Consider the following 21,474-nt stretch of genomic DNA (forward strand, 5'->3'; position numbering starts at 1 on the left):
TCTGGAAGAGGGTCTTCACCTCTCTCGGCTTCAGTTTCCTCACTGGTACACCAAGGGAAAACTGTAGTGCCTAATTTCCCAGTTCATTATGAAAAAAGAGATGATATTAATATATACGGAACTACCTTGCATGGTTCCAGGCACAGGATGCTCAGTTATTGTTCACAGTTCTTATTGGCCAAGTTCCAGTGCCACAAAGGACAGTGCCACAAGCACAGTGAATTCATTCCTATTCTGATTTGGCTGTCAGCCTGGCAGGCTTCAGCTAGATGCCTGTGCACTCGGAGGGTCACCCAATTCCTTGGACAAATCCCGTCTCCCAGGCCCACTTGATGCACGCAGGAGACTGAGCAGGGCATGGCCTGGGAGTCCTCACAATGGGGAGGGCCAGCTCATCCACCTCTGAGAGTGGGGAATGAGGGGGCGCTGGAGCAGGACCTGAAGGCAGACTTTGTCCCCTCGGGCCCTGGTGGTACATTCTGGCTCCAGACCTTAGCTGCATGAGGTTTCTCCTGGAATACCCTGGTTAGAGCAGGGAGTGGTGGTGCAGCCCTGAGCATCCCAGGTTGGGGCAAGCCAAGTTCTTTTGCTGCTGGTCATGGGCAGAGCTACGACAGAGCTGAGCCCACTGACTCTATTAGCCAGGCCCCTCTCTTCTTGATAGAGTACCTGGGGACCCCTGGCCATGGTCTCACTTGTGGAAGAGGCAGGCTGGTTGTGGTCGTGGCTGTGTTCATTACTCTATAGATTGCCCGGTGGGAACAAGTAACTTGTCCCAGCTTCTTGTTTCAGCCATCAGTTTCCTCTCCTCAATCTCTTCCTTTCTAAATGGACCTCTACAATTCCAGAGCTGTCTTGCACCTCATCCCTCTATTCTGTTTTAGTCTGGGACCTTCCCTAGGGAATGCCCATATGACCCTGACTGTTCAACCAGGTGCCCCAGGGATCCTGAGGCCCCCGGGACTCTCTTTCCCTGCCCCATGCTCTCCTCCTGGTGTGCAGCTTGAATTGTTTACTGAACTTTTGTGGCCTCAACAAACAAGACTTTCCTGGTTCTGGGTACTGAGCAGTTCCTTGCTTTTTATTTTTCTCATTTGATTTTTCTCTTTCTACTAGCTTCTAAATAATTTTTCTTATATATATGCCTTGATTACCTTAATATATGCATACTGTAAAGTTAATACCTTTATTTTGAGGTGATACTAAAAATACATTGAACTACTGGGATGATACTACAACATATCAACTAACAAATGAGAAATTAAAAATAAATTCTCATTTACCTCTATTCCTGGGAAATAAAGAAATTAAGAAAAGAAAAAATATTAAAAACCCATTTAATATCTAGCTAAACTGTACAAATCATAAAAGTGCTTATAACTGATGTAAGCTATAACATAAATTGTTTATCAAATCATTTTATCAGCAATTAAATGAAGCTTCTATTGGAGTCATGATTTGACATGGGGACACATCAGATTCTTCTAACTTGCTCACTAAATTGATAGACATTGGCTGGGCACAGTGGCTCACACCTATAACCCTTTCTTTCTGGCTGATGTCAAGGCTTTCCCTCATACTTTCTTATTCTGTAGTTTCACATTAATGAGACTAATCTTGATTTTTTCTCTCCCTTCTCTCTCTCTTTCCTGCATTGCAGTTTTGGGGATTCTCATTCTGTGAAGTCTCATATGTCTCAATACTTCCAGAAATTTGTTTGCAATTGTCTTGTTGAATATTCCATTTTTTTCCCTTCTCTCTATCTTATCTTTCTGGAATTCCATTTAGATATATATTAGGACTTATCATGGTATCCTACAAGTTACTTGATTGTTTCTTCTTTTTTTTTTTTTGAGACAGAGTCTCACTCTGTGGCCCAGGCTGGAGTGCAGTGGTGCGATCTTGGCTCACTGCAAGCTCCACCTCCTGGGTTCACGCCATTCTCCTGCCTCAGCCTTCCGAGTAGCTGGGACTACAGGCGCCACCACGCCCGGCTAATTTTTGTATTTTTAGTAGAGACGGGGTTTCACCTTGTTAGCCAGGATGGTCGCGATCTCCTGACCTCGTGATCCGCCCTCCTCGGCCTCCCAAAGTCCTGGGATCACAGGTGTGAGCCACTGCGCCCGGCCTTGTTTTTTCATTTTTTTTAGTCAATTTAGTTTCCAACTTTGATTTGTCATTTTTAATGGTTCATTGCTTTTTGCTGATAGTTTTAAGGTTACTTTTTTTTTTTTGGTCATATTATACACACTTATTTTATGTTCTTTTTCTGATAATTTCAGCATCTGAAGGATTTAAGGGACTGATTCTGGTATCTGTCATTTCTGCTGGCTCTTACTTCTGGTGCCTTGTTTCCCCTTTGTGAGATTTTTGACTGTTAGCTGATATTTCTTGGAACTCTGTGGGAAGTCTTTGGAGGTGACATAAAATCATACTTTATGATTACTATCTTCTATGGGAAGCCCCTGTTTCATGGCTCCAGCTCTCAGATGGCGTCTGATGACACTGTTTCTTCTCCCTGCCTGTAGGAGTAGTGATGGCTTCCTATTGTTGCTAGTCCCTGTTGCCCCAACATTCTTCGTTAGTTCACTTAGCCTTACTCTGTAAATGGTCCTGTCTTTGAAAAGCTTCTTCAAAAATCTCAACTGAGCATATCATCTCTTTCCTGCTGGGACCTTGAGTGATACAGTCTATATAAATGACACTTAATAAAAACTTTCAAGTAAGTTTAGGCAGATATAATTATGAGGCTGGGAGATGTGTTTCAAAAAGATAAGTCCAGAGAAGAGTGGAATGCAGGAAAATCTTAGTCCCCATCTCCATAACCACCCCCCCGGCCCCTCTAAGGAAGCCACAACACCCTCTCCCAGGAGATCATCATTCTACACTCCCTTTCAGGCCCATAATTACCACCACCTTCCTCCCTATCCTTCCCTGTTGTTTACCTTGGAGAGCCACAAAGTGAGGGAGGTGCACAGCTTCCACGGCTCCAGGCTCAGCCTTGATGTCCAGCAGAGGCCCTGCCACCATCCAGCTGTGCTGTGGGTTGATCTCACCCAGGAACTGGTCCCACACACAGAATTCAATCTCAACGGTCACTGCTTCTCTCACCACAAAGCAGAGACCCGTATTGGGCCAGCGGTAGGAGCCAGCTACAGGGAAGTGAACTCTGGGAAGAAGAGGGAGAGGCAGACACTTATTGCACGAACTCACTGAGCACCTGCTGGATGCCAGACCCCATGCAGGGGCTTGTGGATACGGTACAGTGACTTCAAGCCCAGACTTCGGAATCAGATGGACTTGCATTTTAGTCCTGGCTCTTCTGCTCTTGACTGTGGATCCCTGAGCAAGTCATTTAACCTTCCTGTTTTTGGTTTCCTCATCTGTAAGTAGGAGTAATTATAGCTCCCATCTCCTAGTTACGAGAATAAGTGACTTAATGCATGCTCACAGCTTAGTACACGCCTGGGAGCAGTGAACTGTTTCTACTATGTTGATGATGGCAATGATGGTAATGATGAAATAACAAGTGTTCGTATATGTAAGGGGCCTATTTACCAATAATTAATAACAATATATGTGCTAAGATTATCTGTCTGTCTTGTCTATCTATCTATCATCTATCATCTATCTATCTATCATCTATCATCTATCTATCTATCATCTATCATCTATCTATCTATCTATCTACCTATCTATCTATCTAATCTATCTATCTTATCTATCTATCTATCTATCTATCTATCTATCTATCTATCTATCTATCTAATCTATGGAAATATGGTCTCACTCTGTTGCCCAGGCTGGAGCGCAGTGGCCCGATCTTGGTTCACTGCAGCCTCGAAACCCCTGGCTTAGGCGATTCTTCCACCTCAGCTCCCTGAGTAGCTAGGACTACAGGTACATGTCACCACGCCCAGCTAATTTTTTTGGTAATTTTTGTAGACACAAGGTTTTGCCATGTTGTCCAGGCTGGCCTTGAACTCCTGGACTCAAGTGATCCTCCTGCCTCGGTCTCTTAAAGTGCTGGGATTATAGGCATGAGCCACTATGCCTGGCCGTATGTGCTAATATTAATGCTAAACCCTTAGAACTGGAAACAACACTTTTATAGAGATCAGAAGTGATTTTCCCAAGGCTCCTCAGGTGGGTTAATAGTGGGTCCCGGGATGCCCCAGCTTCTGTAGGTGTGAGCTGGGAGTGACGCTGTCTCCTGGTTGAGATGATGTCTGTGGCAGTGTTTGGTGAGTGGTAACATGTTATATAAGAGATCATGAGTATGACTATAGAGAATTACTACTAGTGCGACTGTAAGCCCTGGGAGGGCAGGGCTGCCATATTCATCTTAGGGTCCCCAGCTACTAGTACAGTCCTTAGCTCATTAGTGGCTGTTAATAAAACAGGAGCATACAGATTAAGAGAGTTAAGTGAGATTTAAGAAACATAACAAAGAAAATAAAATGAGTGGACCTTGTTTGGATCCTGATAAGAACACACCAACTGGCCAGGCGCGGTGGCTCACGCCTGTAATCCCAGCACTTTGGGAGGCTGAGGAGGGTGGATCGTCTGAGGTCAGGAGTTCGAGACCAGCCTGTCCAATATGGTGAAACCCCCATCTCTACTAAAAATACAATTTTCATTTTTCACACGTGGTGGCGTGTGACTGTAGTCCCAGCTACTAGAGAGGCTGAGGCTGGAGAATCGCTTGAACCTGGGAGGTGGAGGTTGAGGTAAGCCAAGATTGTGCCATTGCACTCCAGCCTGAGTGACAGAGCAAGACTCTGTCTCAAAACCAAACCAAACCAAACCCAACCAAACCACAACACCAACTATAAGAACATGTTTTAGACAATTGAGCAATTTGAATATGGATTGGGGAGTAGATGAAATGAAAGACTTACTGCCAGCTTTGTCAGATGTGATATTGGCATTGTAGTTATGTTATGGAAGAAAAGGTTTTTATTTTTGTTTTTTGAGATGCGTAATGAAATATTTAAGGGTAAAATCACCCGATGTCTTGGATTTAAAATACTGTCACAATAACAAAGAGGGGGAAAGTGAACAGCTGAAACGAATTTGGCAAAACAGTGGCTGAAGCTGGGTGATGGGTACATGGAAGCTCCTTGTACTATTTTTGTATATGTTTGAAAATTTTAAGTTTCATAAGAAAACATCTTTTTCCATATGAAAAGCAGACACCCAGTGTCTCAGCCCTGTCTCTGCCTGTTGTCTTGGCAAGAGGAGGGGACCCAGTGGTGAGTGTGAGTTGGGGGTAGGGGGTGGCGCTGACTGTCTGTGGGGACCCAGGATGGGCAGTGGGGTGCGGGAGGCCAGCCTGGGACCAGCAGAGCCCCCTCACTCACCGGTACAAGTTCTTTTCTTTGTCAACTACCTCAGTAGCCACAGGCCCCGTGGGGCCCCAGAAGTCATCGTCAGTCCCCAAAGGCTTCATATGCAGATCCCCCTGAGAGGCAGGAGAAGGCACGCACAAGAGTTCCACCGGTACTACCTCTGGGGAGCTTTCCTCTGAAACAGCAAGGCAGCGGTCAGCTCCAGATTTTCCCGCCTGGCCTCCCCTAGCCCCTATGGCTGCACTGTAAGGGGCCCTTCCCAAGGCTGGCCTGCCTGGACCATGGCAGGGAGTGTGTCTGCAGCTTCTGCTCCTGCTCCATGGCTGCCTGCCTGCTGTCTGGGGAGCCCCACTCCAGTGCCTCCAGCCCAGCCTCCGCCCATCTCCCCTTCCCCACTGGAATAGAAGTGCCACTCTCCCCAGCATGCCCAGGTGGGCAGGTTGAGAGAGAACATGGTTCAAAAGATGAAAGGGGCCAGGCACCGTGGCTCTTGCCTGCAATCTCAGCAATTGGGAAGATCTTGCTCACGTCCAGGAGTTTGAGATTAGCCTGAGCAACATGGGAAGCCGCCCTCTCTACAGAAAAAAGAAAAATATCAGCCAGGCATGGTGGTGAGCGTCTGCAGTCCCAGTTCTACTCAGGAGGCGGAGGTGGGAGGATTGTTTGAGCTCAGAAGGTTGAGGCTGCAGTGAGCCATGAACATGCCACTGCACTCCAGCCTGAGCACTAGAGTGAGACTCTGTTTTTTTTTTAGATGGCAGGGCAAAGATGGAGATGTGATTCCCAGGCCTTAGCAGCCAAGAATGGAAGAGGCCGGACCCCGGTTCAGGGTTTGATACATGCCATAGACGTTCTGGAGAGGGGAAGCACCAGCCGGTGGGTCTCGGAGAGAGGGAAACGGAAATCCAGCCAGTTCCTAGGAGTGGGAGCTCTCTCGTGGGGGTAGCACCCTCTTGGGTAGGAAACCTGCCCCGTCCCACATCAGGGGCAGAGGGATGGAGGGAATGACCTCCCACAGCTGACCTCCCCCAACCCCTGTCATGATGCTCCCAGCTTTGCCCCTTCAAACTACCTGATCCGAGTCTCTGCCGCTTGAGTGAGGATGTGCTCATCTCTCCTGTATCCAGGCCCTCAATAGGGGTCATCACACTTGGTTTCCTGGACAAAGAATTGTTCATTCTGCCTAAGATCTTGGAGGAAGCGAGGGCTGTCCACATGACATTCCCACTAAAAATTCAACTCCTCCTCGGGTCGGGTGCAGTGGCTCATGTCTGTAATCCTCGCACTTTGGGAGGCCGGGATGGGTGGATAGCTTGAGCTCAGGAGTTCGAGACCAGCTTGGGTAACATAGTGAGACCTCTCCACCTCATCTCTGCCAAAAATACAAAAATTAGCTGGGCATGGTGGCATGCACCTGTATCCCAGCTACTTGGAAGGCTGAAGTGGGAGGATCACTTGAGCCCAGGAGGCAGAGGTTGCAGTGAGCTGAGATTATGCCACTGCACTCCAGTCTGGGTGACAGAGCCAGACCCTGTCTCAAACAAAACAAAACAAACAAAAAAACTCCATCCGAATTTGAACTCAATCCTGTGGTTCTTCTGTGGTCCCTGTCTCTGTGAGCAGCCTCCATCCACCCATGCATCCAGGCTAGAGCTGGGGTGTTATCCCAACTCCTTCCTCGCCCACCCTAAGAGCTGATCACCTTGACAACACCTCTCAAATAGCTCTTCTTTCTATTGTCTTCGCTCCACCTCCATGACCTCCACCTGAGTCCCAGGCCCTGGCCTCTGTGGCCCGCACCACTGCAGCATCCTCTGAAAGGTCTCCCTGCTTCTGCTCGGGTCCCTCTGCCGCCCATTTTCTACACAGCAGCCAATCTTGAAATAGGAACCTGACCCATCACTTGGCTGCTGCAACCCTGTAATGTCTCTTCATTGCTTCTGGGGGAAAATGGAAAGTTTTTAACATAGTCCAAAAGGGCTTGCCAGGGCCTCTGTCACCCTCCAATGTCACCTGGGCCACTTTTTCCTGGCTCACTGACCTCTAGTCCATCGGTTCTCAAACTGTGTGCTCAACAATCATCTGGAAGGCTTGTTAAGACACAGATTCGGCCGGGCGCGGTGGCTCATGCCTGGAATCCCAGCACTCTGGGAGGCTGAGGCGGGCAGATCACAAGGTCAGGAGTTTGAGACCAGCCTGGCCAACATGGTAAAACCCCGTCTCTACTAAAAATACAAAAATTAGCCGGGTGTGGTGGCATGCGCCTGTAGTCCCAGCTACTCTGGAGGCTGAGGCATAAGAATGGTTTGAACCTGGGAGGCAGAGGTTGCAGTGAGCCGAGATCATGCCATTGCACTCCAGCCTGGGTGACAGAGCGAGACTCTGTCTCAAAAAAAAAAAAAGACACAGATTCCTGGGCCCCACCCCAGAGATTCTGATTCAGTGGGTCTGGAGTGGGGCCTGAGAATGTGCAGTTCTATCGAGCTCCCAGTGAGGGTGATGCTCATGCTGCTGGTCCACGGATCACAGTTTGAGTAGCTGCTCCTGACGCCTGGCCTCCCATTCCTCCAGGGGGCTAAACTCTTTTCTCTCTCAGAGCCTCTACTTCTGCCTGGACTCCACCCCTTCTTGGGCCCAGCCAACCTGTCCTGTCTTTCAGACCTCAGCCCAGATCCTCTTGACCAGGTCAAATAGGCCCATAGGTACACTCACACTGACCCCAGGTGCATTTGCACAGACACTCGTGGGATAACCCGTGCCTGTCTCCCTGCTGGACTAAGCTCCTGGAGGTTGGGTTGTGTCTTTCTTGTTCACTGCTGTGTCCTCAGATCCCAAAACAGTGCCTGACACATAGTGGGTCTGCAGGGAATGTTTGTTCAATGAATAAATGGCTCCTCTTAAGCCTAGGAGCTGTTTTCCTTCCATTTCAGGTGAGCCACAGCAGCCAGGAACCTGGGGACAGATGAGCTTCATGGTCAGGTGGAAATGCACCCAACTGGGAGAATGCGGGAGCTGCAGCAGATTCCTCGGGGAAGGGAAGATGGACTTTCCTGGCCCCCGGGGCTTGCCCCTCAAGTCAGGGGTGTGTGTGGTGGTGGTGGTGGTGAGGGTGGTGGGTGACGGTGATGGCGAGGATGGTCTTTTTCCCAGGGCACAGGCGCTCTCTCTCTCTGTCTTTATCTCCCTCTTGTGATCATCGCTTTCATTGTTCCAAACCTTCTCTGTTCTTCATGGAAGGATTCCTGGACTAGAGGCCATTTGGTATCATGCTGTGCTGGGTCCAGGGGATTCGCTGGCTCACCCACCCACTGACTTTTTCTTGTTCTTTTTTTTTTTTAATTTTTGAGATGTTGTCTTGTTCTGTCACCCAGGCTGGAGTGCAATGGCGCGATCCTGGCTCACTGCAACCTCCATCTCCTGGGTTCAAGTGATTCTCCTGCCTCAGCCTCCCAAGTAGCTGGGGTTACAGGCGTGCGTCACCACACCCAGCTAATTTTTGTATTTTTAGTAGAGACAGGGTTTCACCATGTTGGTCAGGCTGGTCTTGAACTCCTGACCTCATGATCCACCTGCCTCAGCTTCCCAAAGTGCTGGGATTACAGGCGTGAGCCACCATGCCTGGCTTTTTTTTTTTTTTTTTTTTGAGATGCAGTCTTGCTCTGCCACCCAGACTGGAGTGCAGTAGCGCGATCTTGGCTCGCTGCAGCCTCCACCTCCTGGGTTCAAGTTATTCTCATGCCTCAGCCTCTTGAGTAGCTGGGACCACAGGCACCTGCCACCACGCCTGGCTAATTTTTTAGCCCACTTACTTTTTCATGTTTTCCTTTCCTTGTTTGTCTAACGTTAAGAGTTGAAGCAAGGGGGGATTTGATTCTACTTGCACTGACAAGCGCACCTCACTCTGGCTGCTGCGGTGTCTGGGTTTCTCCCTGGCTGTATTCGTCTCTCACCCCATGGCTCTTTCCCTGTCTCCTGCTCAGCCCTGGGCCTGGGTCAGCCAGAGGGAGTTCTGGGTCCCCCCTTACCGTCTGCTGAAGATGAGCAGCTGAGGCTTCTCCTGCTCCAGGGCCCTCAGCTCCTGCCTCATCTCATCACTCAGAGTCATCTGGTCCAGCCTGAAAGCACAAAGGGAGCCGGGTCCTCCTGGGATCCCCCATGTGGTCCCCAGGTCCCCAGGGCCCAGAATCCCGGGACCTGTCACCTTCTGAGGCAGCGGCCGCAGGGTGGGTTTCCTGGAAGCCAGGCTCTGAGGAGGAGGGTACAGTGAGGAGATTCATTAGGGTGTGTTCTTGGGTCAATGCCAGGGCAAGGGAAGGGAGGGAATCGGGGAGACGTGGGCTGTGAGGCAGTCTCCAATGGAGGCCTCAGCCAACTCTGGGAGATGATCCTTTAGAGCTGTTTAAAGGAGTTGGGTTGAGGGGCTGGGCCTTTCTACCCCAACATTGGCCAGTCATCGGATGTGGGCCTCCCCAGGAAGGAGATGTGGCCTTGGGTGAGGCGGCTCTCACTGGCAGAGGCTGTCTCTACAGCCGGCTGCCAGGGATTTCCCCATGGCCTCAAAATGACCACCTCAGGCCTGGGTCCTGGGATTTTCTTCCCAGTGGTCGGAAGTTTTGCTGGGAAGAGAGAGTCCTGGTTCCATCCTCCCAGGCCTTGTGGTCTGGGGTTTCTGCCAGATGTGAGATGCTGATTGTCTTCTCTGGGTCTCTGTGTCCTCCATCTACCACGTAGGATGAATCAATCCTGCCCTGCCTGTTCTGAGGCCCAGACAAGGAGGCGGTGAAAAGACCCTGTCTTCTGCGAAGGGCTCTGCATTCATTCCCCTACTGCTGTTAGAGCTGTTCTTCCCCTGGGGAGGAGCGCAGACCTTGAAGTAGAAGGTTATTCTTCTCAACTAAGTCCCGGCTCCAGGAGGGAAGGAGGTGGAAACCTACTCGGGACTCTAGAGAGCAAACCCCCTCGGAAGCAGCCCAGGTTTGACAGGTAAGTGTTGAGCTGGGGCCTGAAGCCATATCTGCCTGCCATGGCCAAGCTCTGGGGAAAGGCTCTTCAGCATAAGGGAGGTAGTGATAGCCAAAAATACTCAGTGGGGAGCAGCAGGCTGGGGTGCAAAGGTGCTGCCCCCTTGGGATGGAGTTCCCATGGTTGTAGATAGCCAGTGTCAGCTACAGGAGAACCCAAATGTAGACTATTTATTTCTGTTATTCTGCCTTGACCACTTCTTTAGGTTTGGGAGGCCTGGCTGAGGAAAGCCCGAGGCCCAGGCTTCCCGGACCCCCTCTGAGAAGGCTCTGGATGTGGGGGTTTGGAGCCCCTGTCTGCTCCCTGAGATGTGGCAGGGCCCCTGGCAGGAGCCGTGGGTAAGTGTCAAGACAGAAGCCACTCATGGGCTTGCTCCCAGGGAGGTGGAGGGGAGCAGAAGTGGCCCAGAGATAGTGTGGGGGTGGCTCCTCGGGGAAGGGCAAGGATCTCTGGGGCCTACGGGATGGGAAGTGAGGGCTGGGGGCTCACTCCACTCCAGCCACTCAGGGTCCTTCAGTTCTCCGGGGCTCAAGTGCCTCTTTGTTCTGGGCCTTTCCCCACACCATCCCTAGGCCTGGAATACTCTCCCCAACTTGGCCTGGGTACCTATTCCTCCTTCAGACCTCAGCCTGACGTCACTGTCTCAGGGAAGTCCTCTCTGGCCCTTCGATCAAATCCCATCCTCCCTCAATATTACATTCTCATAATACCCTGTACTTTCCTTTCACTCCACAGAGCTCATAAATATAGACTTGTGCATTTACAGGTGACCAATGTCCATCTCTTCCCCACTAGAGTAGAAGCTTCAGTAGGGCAGGGCCCATGTCTGTCTGGTCACTATTGTACCCCAAGGCCTGGTCTGGTGCTTACACACGGGAGGCACTCAGTGAATGAATGAATGAGTAAATGAATGAATGAAGCGCTGCCCTGGAGTGAGGGGAACCTGAGCGTCCCCTAGAGCATGCAGCCTCAGTAATAGTTATCATTTGATCATGCCCGACTCTCTTCCTAGCACTGTCCTTGTTTTTATTTTATTTGTTTAATTAATTAATTAATTTTTGAGACTGAGTCTCACTCTGTTGCCCAGGATGGAGTGCAGTGCTGTGATCTAAGCTCACTGCAACCTCCGCCTCCCAGGTTCAAGTGAACTCCTGACCTCAAGTGATCCACCCGCCTCGGCCTCCCAAAGTGCTGGGATTACAGGCGTGAGCCACCACGCCCCGCCTGTCCTTGTTTTTATATACATTTTATTTCATTACAATCCATGAAGTGGGTATGATACTCCCATTCCACAGATGAGGAAACAGAGTCCCAGAGAATTCGGCGACTTGTCCAAGTCACACAGTGTAAGTGGTAGAGCTGGTAAGAAACTTGGGTTGGCTATGCATTTATCAGTCCTTTTTCCATCCCCTGTCCGACACCCCCCCAACCCTCTTCCCTCTGCCCAGAAGGGACCCACAGGGCCTTACCCCAGGTGTATGAGTTTGCAGGCAGGATGCCTGAGCCCCTCACAGAGCAGTCGCACACCAACGTCGTCCAGGTTGTTCTGCTGCAGGTCTAGCTCCTTCAGGCTGGGGCTGGCACTAAGCACAGAGGCCAGGTCCTGGCAGCAGTCAGACGTGAGGCCACAGCTGACCAGCCTGCAGGAAAGATACAAGCCAGCCCAGGTCATTGTCCTGAGGGCTCGCTCTTCAGGGTAACTAGGGTCTGATCTTCCTTCCTAGCATCTGTGGCCTTTTGAGGGTCTGGGATGACATGCAGAGAAGATACAAACTTTCCTGGCTTGCGGTAACCTGAGAGATTTTCACTTTCCTCTTGCAGCCACGGAACCCCTCAGGATGCCGGCACCTACCCTTTCTCAATCCTGTGTGATTCACACTGATCCAGTCCCCTCACTCTGTCCACATGGATGAGTAACTTACTCAATGTCCCACTTGTACACCTGGGTCTATCTGTTTTCTCTTTTTCTTTTTTCTTTTGAGACGAGTTCTCGCTCTGTGTCCCCGGCCTCCCAAAGTACTGGGATTACAGGGGTGAGCCACCGTGCCCGGCCAGTAGGGCCTTTTTAGAGGGCAAAATTAGCAACATACCCTTTTCCCAGCCGTTCCATTTTTCGGAAGTTAAGCTACAGATAATATGCTGGGTCTCAGGACGCATTGGGGGATGTTAACTGCTGCCCTGTTTACAGCAAACACTGGAGACAATCTGGCTGCTCATAATAGGCGATGGATAAAAACATGATGGTAAGTCCATGTAGTGAAATTCCATGCTGTGATTAAAAAGAATGATGTGACTTTGTACGTACTGATGTGGGACCATCTCCAAGATATATTTTAACTGATAAAGCAAAGTGCAGGGCAGAGTTTGTGCTGTGCTACCATTTATGCCAGAAAAGGGCTATGTACCTGCTGTATGTTGTATATACGTAGGCTCTCTCTGGGGGATCTCCTGTCTGGGGATCCTCTGCTCTTGGGGTCTCAGCCCTGCTTCTAGAACTATTGGCTCTCCCAGCTGGGTCTGCTCAGACCCAGCTGCAGTCCAAGCTTGTAAATGTCACAAAGCATTCCAGGGCCTTCGCTAAGAGAGGGAACAGGGAAAATGGAAAACCAGGCTTTGAGGTCAGACCTGGCTTCAAATCCTGGTGCAGCTACTTCCTGGCTATGTGGCCTTGGGAAAATAATGAATCTCTCCGAGATCCAATCTTGTCTTCTGTAGATGTAGTGAGGATTAAATCTGACAAGTGTTACCGACTTCCTAGCCGACCAGGGATCGCCGACCCCTGATACTAGGAGAGGATCCTCATTGTCTCCCCTTCCCATGCCCCCTTCCCATCAACTCTTGATCAGGATTACTGAATGGGGAAGCAGGCAATAGCCTTGGGAAGGGGAGAGGTTTGGCCTTGGGAAGAAGGAAGGGACGTGTGATGTGTGAACAAAGATCTCGCAAGGTGTAAACAAGGATATTTCAGGGCTTGGGCAGAAACAAAAGAAGACCCTGAAGGCAGCCCCCTGAGCGGGTGCACAGAGGGGTGTGTATAACTTTGTGCATCAAGGGAGGAGGCCCAGCAGGACCAGGGAGAGGGAACTATGCACTCTTGTTTCTTTTCTTTTCTTTTTTAAGAAGGAGTCTCGCTCTGTTGCCCAGGCTGGAGTGTAATGAGGTGATTTCAGCTCACTGCAATGCCTACCTTCTGTGTTCAAGCAATTCTCCTGCCTCAGGCTCCCTGAGTAGCTGGGATTACAGGTGCCCACCATCACGCCTGGCTACTTTGTGTAGTTTTAGTAGAGACAAGGTTTCACCATGTTGGCTAGGCTGGTCTGGAACTCCTGACCTCAAGTGATCTGCCTGCCTCGACCTCCCAAAGTGCTGGGATGACAGGCATGAGCCAGAGCGCCTCACTTGTTTCTACATGGTGGAGGGGGGGATGGCTCTGTCCCCTCGGATGAGATAGAAAATCGAACTAAGTGGACACCAGTGATTTCAGCTCTCCGTGGCAGAACCCCATGCCAAGTAAGAGGACCTGTTACTAGGCAGATCACAGCTGGTGGGAACAGGAGAAGAATAGAAAAACACTGCTGCAATCCTCATAGCTCTATGAAGTGGGCACGATTATCATCATCCTCTGTGGTAGTCTGTGAAAATGGCCACAAATTCTGCCCCCTGTCCCCACCTTGCATTCACGTCCCTTGACTCGACTTGGCTTCTCTTGCTGTATTTGGAGCCTGGAGGCCCCCTCCCTCTGTCCAAGGGTGGATGAGCTTCCTCCTGAGCCTCTACTGCCTGGCTGAGATCCTGTAGGCTCCTCCCACTCCCACAAAGCAGGTCTCACCTTCTCTCTGCTCTTACCCTCTGCCTGCTTCATGGTGGCAGGCAGTTCCCTCCACCTCCCCCTGCCCACCAAGAACAATTACTGCAGTCGCTGTAGCTTGCAGCTCGGCTGTCTCAGTCTCTGGCAAAGGTGTTTGGCTCCAGCATCCGTGAGCACATTGAAGCTCAGGTCCAGCTCGGTCAGGGTCTGGTTAGCTCTCAGCCCAAAGGCAAGGTCCTTGCAGTCCTCAGCTCTGAGGCCACAGCCAGCCAACCTGTGGAAGACACACACCCATGGTCTTGAGGTTACTCACCTGTTGATTCAACAAACACCCATAAGCAACCATTAATCACCTACTATGCACCAGGCCTGTGGGCCAGGCAGAGGTCTAGAAAACCCTCCCAGGCCCCAGAAATGCACATGGTACTTGGGGATAGACATAGAAACACATAACAGTTAGTTTTTTGATTCTTTTTGATTAAAACCCTCCAATGTTTTCCCATATTACTCAGAATACAATTCACGGTCCTTTTCCTGGTCTACAGGGCCCTGGGGACTTGGATCCTCATCATCTCTGTCCTCATCTCTAATCTCTTTTAGGTCCATAGTCACTGCCCTTCTCTCTCTTCCTTCCACACCCCAGGCACAGTTCCACCTAAGGTCTCTGCACCTGCTGCTTCTGCTGCTTCTTCTGCCTGGAACAATCTGGTGCTGACACCTCATGGGGTGCTCCTCCACTTGCGTCAGGTCTTTGCTCAGAAGGAAGTCGCTTTGGTGACATCTTGCCTCGTCTCTCCGCTTAAAATTGCACACCCATCCCCAGACTCCCTGCTTCTTTCTGCTTTACTTTTCTCTATAGCTCACGTCACTCACAATATATTTTACTTACTTATTTGGCTTCTTGTCCTCCCTCCCAACTAGAATGTAAGCTCCTTGAGGAAGGAATTTTGCCCATTTCCCTCCCTCCCTCCCTCCCTCTCCTTCCTTCCTTCCTTCCTTCGCTCTTTCTCCTTCCTTCCTCCCTCCCTCCCTCCTTTCTCTCTCCTTCCTCCCTCCCTCCTTCCCTCCCTCCCTTCCTTCTTTCTGTGAGATGGAGTCTCGCTCTTTCACCCAGGCTGGAGTGCAGTGGCGTGATCTCGGCTCACTGCAACCTCCGCGCCCTGGGTTCAAGTGATTCTCCTGCCTCAGCCTCCTGAGTAGCTGGGATTACAGGCGCCTGCCACCATGCCCGGCTACTTTTTGTATTTTTAGTAGAGACGGGGTTTCGCCATGTTGGCCAGGCTGGTCTTCAACCCCTGACGTCAGGTGATCCACCCACCTCAGCCTCCCAAAGTGTTAGGATTACAGGCGTGAGCCACCGTGCCCAGCCCCATTTTCATTACTAGTCATATCCCAGTGCCCAGAGCAGGGTCTAGCATACAGTAGGTGCTTAGTAAGTATGTAGTAAATAAATGAATGAAATAGTCTCAAAAGAGGGGCAAGTCAGGTGCAGCTGAAGGCAGAGGAATGACTGATTGCCAAGGCAGGGAGGAAACGGTGAAACTTAAATGAGTGATTCACTGAGGTGAGGGCGGAGGCAGGGGCACGTGTGGCTGGTAGGGCGGATGTGAAATCACAGCACGCGGTTAGTATAGTGACGTTAGCGTAAAGGCTACCCAGGTAGAGAGAAAGTCTGAGGGTAAAGCTAGAAAATAGCAAGATAGTAGTAGGTCTTGGATGTCATTATAAGATGTTTAGACCTATTTCCCTGTGGCAGTGATGAGCCCATGAAAGTTCCTGAGGACAGCAGTGATGTGGTCTCTGCATTGCTTTAGAAAGATCCCTGAGGGAAGTTGTAGTGAGCTGAGATCATGCCACTGCACTCCAGCCTGGGTGACAGAGCAGGACTCCATCTCAAATAAAAAAAAAAAAAATGCAAGATCCCTGAGGAAGTGGAGGTGGCTGGGTGGGGAAAGGCAGGAGGCAAGGGGTCTGTGGGGGAGGATGAGCAACTGTCAGAGCAGCAACTTCGGGAGATGTTTGGAGCAGACCCTGTGGCACTCAGTGGAGTCCAGGGAGGCCTCTAGGTTGGATTCAGAGTAGAAGCTGCTGTCACTTACTGAGAAAGTAGATGTTAGAAGAGTGTCAGTTTCATTGGTGTACAACCAGGGTGGTTGCACAGGGCCCCGTGCTCAGAAGGACCCGGAACTGGCAGGGGTGTGAGAAGGACCCTTCTAGATTGGGGGGGTTAATGCTCTGTGGTGGCCATCTTGAATTTCTTAATAATTTTGTCTTTAAATTTGTGTTTTGTAGGTGAAGTCTGATGGGACCATGGAGCCTCAGCTCATAGGTGATGCCATCTCCTGCCACCTCCCTCCCTCCCTCTAGGGGAAATAGTTCTTGGTCATCCTGCATTTGAGTGTTGTGGGGCCCCCACTCAACCTCAGCCCAGTGATTATTGCCACCCTTTATCTCTGGTGGGGGCCTGGATCAGGCATGGGTAGGTTGGGGTGGGGCATCTTGGGGCAGGGCAGGTGGCAGCCTTTCTCGATTTGGGGGGGCAGCATCATGGCACATTTGGTGATTTGGTGGGGGCAAATCTCCCCCACCACTGATCTAGATACCTAATGCATCCTGGCAATACCCTGGAGGGTCTCCCATCTGCTTTAAGCTGGGGTGGTAGCCCATGGGAAGGAGACATGTCTGGCTTGACATTTTACCCACTCTGGGGCATGGTGCCTGGATCTGGTGACTTGTGGGAGAGGCACCCTGCATCTGGTGCACCATGTGCACATGCTGAGCTGTGGAGAGGCCTCCGAGCACCTTTGAGGGTCTGGACAAACACTGCTAGTGTCCCAGTGCCCAAGGGAATGCATTGTTAAATAGCAAATAAAATACACTGTGATAGGTTGAGAGAGAAACTATGGAAGAAAGAAAAAGCTCTGTATCGTAGTACCTTTAACAGCACTTTCATCCTGACTTTTGAGCTAGGACACTGCATTTTCATTTTGTATTGGGTCCTGAAAATGATGCAGTTGGTTCTGAGAGGAGGAACCGTTTGTTTTTAGTTAGGGAGGAGAGTCTAGGTAAGAATATGCTGAATTTCAGGAGCCTCTGGGACACCTCAGAGGAGGGTGTTGGGTTTGGGTCTGGAGCTGCAGATGCAGGGTTGGCAGACACTGTGGGAGCGGCCATCTGATATGATTATGGGAGCGGCTGTGCGTGAGGAGGAAGGAGGCTGAAGGTGGGGCCTGGTTATCCTTCTGGTTGGACTCAAATACCACTCTCCATCCCCTCCAAAAATCTCTGTCTTTCCTTGCTCTCATAAGACCTACTTTTCCCCTTTGTTTTTCTCTGGCTTCCTTCTGGACTTTCCTATCCAGCCAGGAATTTAAGGTCAGCTGCATTAAACACACATCCTGGCAAGGTGTGGTGACTCCTGCCTGTAATCCCCACACTTCTGGAGGCCGAGGTGGGAGGATGGCTCGTATCCAGGAGTTTGAGGCTGCATTGAGTCATGATCACACCACTGCACTCCAGCTTAGGTGACAGAACGAAACCCCAATTCCCCCTGTCTCTCTTACACACAGACACACACACACACACACAGACACACACACAGACACAGACACCCACACACACAGACACACACGGATACACACACACACAGATACACAGACACACACACAGAGACACACACACTTTGACACACAGACACACATACAGACACACACATACAGACACACACACACAGACACAGACACGCACAGACACACATACACACACAGACACAGACACACAGACACACACAGACACACAGACACAGACATACACACAGACACACACACACATGACTCAGTATGTGGCATTGTAGAGCACTTGGATTTTAGAGTGCACCAGGCCCTCGGTAACATCTCCCTGGACAATCACTGTCTTCCTTCTCTGCTTCCAACCCTGAGCTGCAGAGTGTGGCCCAAGGACGTCCAGACGCAGCTGGCAGATATGGCTCTGTGCTCACTGCCTGTGGCTGGCATCTCACAGCTGAGGGCCTACTTCCCAGATGGCTGTCTCCTGCCAGCCCACTCTCTCCCTGGGTGGTCGGTTCTACCCACCTGGCTTATCTGATTTCCTGCTTGTTGACAAGCTCATTTTCACTAGGCATGTTCCTGCCCCCAGGACTCATCTCAGTATAAACAAATGTGCCTCTCTTGGGGCTTTATTTATTTTTAAACAACTTACCATTACAAGCTGTGCTGTGTGGACTTCCCTCCTCCAATCCTACCCACTCCCAAGCCCCAGTGAAGACACTTGGTATTGGACCTCTGTGAGGAGGCTCAGGCCATCTGACCCTGGGCAGCAGTGACCCCAGTGGGCAGGTGAAGGGCACAGGCTTTGGGGCTAGACAGAGATGGATTCAAATCTTGCCTCTGTCAGTTACAAGTTGAAGACTATGGCAGATGTCTTTACCAAGTTTCAGTTCACTCATCAGTATCATGGATCTGCCATGTCTATTGTACCAGCTGGCTGCAAAGATCCAAGGAGATCATGTATGCCATGTTCTTAGGGAAGCCCCTGGCAGAAGGTTAGTGCTTAAAGGATGCTGCTGCTGTGGTAACCAAAACCCTCAATGTCCCTCCACCTCTCTGTCCTCAGCTGCCTGTGTCATCACATAGTCCTTTCTCTTCTGTTCCAGAGGAGGCCAAGGGTCCACCCTCATGTGTCTTCGATTCCACACCCTCTGTCTGGTCTCTCCCCTGACCTTGCTCTTTCCGGCATTCCTTTTTTGAGCTCTCCAACCCCACTCCCACCAATTTCTCCTTTGTCTGCATAATGTGCTCAATTTTACAGGCCATTAGTGACAAAACCCCAGAATTCCTGACACCAGCTTATTCAATGCATTTCAAGATAAATCCAAAAGTGAAATAAGCCAGACATAGAAAGAAAAACACTACATGGTCTCACTTGTGGGTGAAATATTAAAAAAGCAAAATACATACAAAGAAAGAATAAATGGTGGTTATCAGGGGCGAGGAGGGGGAGGAAATGAGGAGATGTAGGTAAATAAAAAAAGAGAAATACAATAGTTAGGACTTTGCTTGCGGGTCTTGGGTAGTCTGGCATCCAAGCGTGTGTAAGGCTGTGCGCTCTTCCATATGGAGATGTTTTTATTGTGGGAAATATTCACATTTGCCTGATCCAGATTTTCTTTCTTTTTATGGTGCTACCCCCAGTGAGCCAGAATTAATCAGGCCCTGGCTTACCTGATACAGAGGAGGTAGGTGTTGGTGCTGGGTCATGTCCTCACTGAGTTGTGTCCAGCTCTCCCACTGCTAACTATGTGAATTTGGCAAGTCATTAATTTCTCTGAGCCTCTTAGGACAACTTAGGCACTAAATACATAGCATACATGACCCTAAATACATAGCATACATGACCCTCAGTACATAGCATACATGATCCTAAGTACATAGCATACATGACCCTAAATACATAGCATACATGACCCTAAGTACATAGCATACATGTCCTAAGTACATAGCATACATGACCCTAAGTACATAGCATACATGACCCTAAGTACATAGCATACATGTCCTAAGTACATAGCATACATGATCTCCTTTGACTTTGCAGCCACCTTGTGCAACAGACATGGTGAATCCATGTTATTAATGAGTAAACTGAAACTTGCTAAAGAAACCTACCCATAGTTTTCAATCTGTAACTGTTAGAGGCAAGATTTGAACCTGTGTGTGTCTGGCTCCAGGGAATGTCCTTCCCCAGCCCATTTCTTTATATATGGAAAATGGAAATAGTTGTCCCTGCTCTGCCATTTTTGCAGGGTGTTTTTTGGAAGGCCCAAGGAATTAACAGATATGGAGGTGTTTGGGTTTGAGATAGTGAAATTTTATGCCAACGTAAAAAGAGTACATTGAAGATTGGTGTCTTCCTACTGGGGTGTGAAGTTTGAGGTAGAACCAGGATTCCTTAGTCCTGCTCAAAAACATTTTTACTGGACTCTGGTGGTTCTCCTTGGATAGGTCTTAGGAGTGGGTAGAGCAGCCTCATAAGGATACAGAAAGTCACAGCACGAGGCTGGGCTTGCCTCCTTACTCTGCCTGCTCAACTTCTCCCACTGTAACTCCTTTTCAATGAATAATCTCTTGATTGCTTTCCTTTCTTACAATCTCCTTTCTTTCAATCTCTTATCACTCTCTTTTCTTCAATTTCCTTGGAATGTAGGTTAGATTCCATGATCCTTCATTGGCAGTATCCTGAATTTCTTACCCTCTGACCTTCCATCACATTCCTCTGGCTAACCCTGAATTCTGCTATCTTTCCACTCTCCACCCAAACTCCCACCTGTGCAACAGAGTAGGTGGCTGCCATCTTGAATCATGACCACGACCCTCACATGGGCCACAGCAATGCCTGACTGGCAGAGATCTCACACTCTACTATGGCCATTTGAAGCTCTTGCCTTTTCCGAACATCCAACACCTCAACCCTCACACTCACTCCTAGCAGACAACTCAATTCCTATTTCTCAGAGAAAAATGAAGCCATCAGATGGGAACCTCTCAGCTTCTCAGAGTGAAACCTATGTTTCTACCTCTCTCTTCCCTGTCCTCATCTCCCCTCCTGTTACAGTAAAGGAGACATTTCCTCCCTCTTCCAAGGCCAGTCTTTTTCCTCCCTCCTCCCTCTGAGGATAGAGAGCCATCAATGACTCCTTCTCCTTCTTGTGTCTTTTATCACTCCTCCTCACTGATTCTCAAACTGAGATCTTTTCCTTCTTAAATGCAAGTAAGCAGATGGACAGACACACACATTTACTCAGCCCACCATCCCCTCTGCTTTAGTGCTTTCCTCCTTTTCACTATCAAAGTCTTTGAAGAAAGTATATTTGTGGTCTCATTTTTTACCTCCTTCTCCCTCTTCAATGCACTCCAGTCTGCATTCTGGCCTCTTCATGCCACATAAGCTACTTCTGCTGAGGTTATTCATGACTTTCCTATCACTAATCCAATGGACAAATTTCAGTCCTTATCTTACTTGACCTCCCAGCAGCAGTAGTCCCTGCTGACCTCCTTGAGGCCCTCTGCTCTGTTGGGTTCCATGACACCTCTCTCTCCTGGTGTCCCTTTCATCTATGTGGCCCCTCCTTCTCAGGCTTATTGGTTGGCTCTTCTTTGGCCATTAAATACTGGGGTGGGGGTGTTCCCCAGGCTTGACATGCAATCTTATTTTTGCCCGTGAATTTTAGAATCAGCTTGTCCATTTCTGCAAAAATGGCAGCTGGGATTCTGCTAG

General features: G+C 49.6%; 1 protein-coding gene and 1 long non-coding RNA gene across 28 annotated transcripts in view; one reads left to right on the forward strand and one right to left on the reverse strand.

Moving 5' to 3' along the window:
* NLRP1 (NLR family pyrin domain containing 1) overlaps positions 1–21,474 on the reverse strand; it is a 97,929-nt gene that overhangs the window by 40,724 nt on the left and 35,731 nt on the right. For 16 of the 26 annotated variants that reach the window (XR_010110609.1, XR_010110608.1, XR_010110611.1 and 13 more), the window contains exons 6-12: positions 14,285–14,455; positions 11,843–12,013; positions 9,377–9,466; positions 6,424–6,509; positions 5,834–5,926; positions 5,364–5,526; positions 2,946–3,169 (exon numbers count right to left, since the gene is read on the reverse strand). Coding sequence is in view for 21 of the 26 variants with exons in the window: in XM_063598918.1 (XP_063454988.1) it covers positions 2,946–3,169; positions 5,364–5,526; positions 5,834–5,926; positions 6,424–6,509; positions 9,377–9,466; positions 11,843–12,013; positions 14,285–14,455 (998 nt within the window). In the remaining 5 variants the exon portion in view is untranslated. The remainder of the gene's footprint in view (positions 1–2,945; positions 3,170–5,363; positions 5,527–5,833; positions 5,927–6,423; positions 6,510–9,376; positions 9,467–11,842; positions 12,014–14,284; positions 14,456–21,474) is intronic. The other 10 variants (XR_010110610.1, XM_063598912.1, XM_063598919.1 and 7 more) reach the window with 1 other exon arrangement.
* The window catches only part of LOC117976418 (uncharacterized), a 41,816-nt gene that overhangs the window by 9,707 nt on the left and 10,635 nt on the right, over positions 1–21,474 (forward strand). The window contains exons 2-8 of one of the 2 annotated variants that reach the window (XR_008621587.2): positions 6,106–6,227; positions 8,282–9,574; positions 10,083–10,334; positions 10,579–10,711; positions 12,562–12,616; positions 16,474–16,510; positions 19,392–19,435. This is a non-coding gene — a long non-coding RNA (uncharacterized LOC117976418). Of the gene's footprint in view, positions 1–6,105; positions 6,228–8,281; positions 9,575–10,082; positions 10,335–10,578; positions 10,712–12,561; positions 12,617–16,473; positions 16,661–19,391; positions 19,436–21,474 lie in introns of both variants that reach the window. The other variant, XR_008621588.2, reaches the window with a different exon arrangement.

The sequence above is a fragment of the Pan paniscus genome, chromosome 19 (assembly GCF_029289425.2).
Source record: "Pan paniscus chromosome 19, NHGRI_mPanPan1-v2.0_pri, whole genome shotgun sequence".
Taxonomy (NCBI): domain Eukaryota; kingdom Metazoa; phylum Chordata; class Mammalia; order Primates; family Hominidae; genus Pan; species Pan paniscus.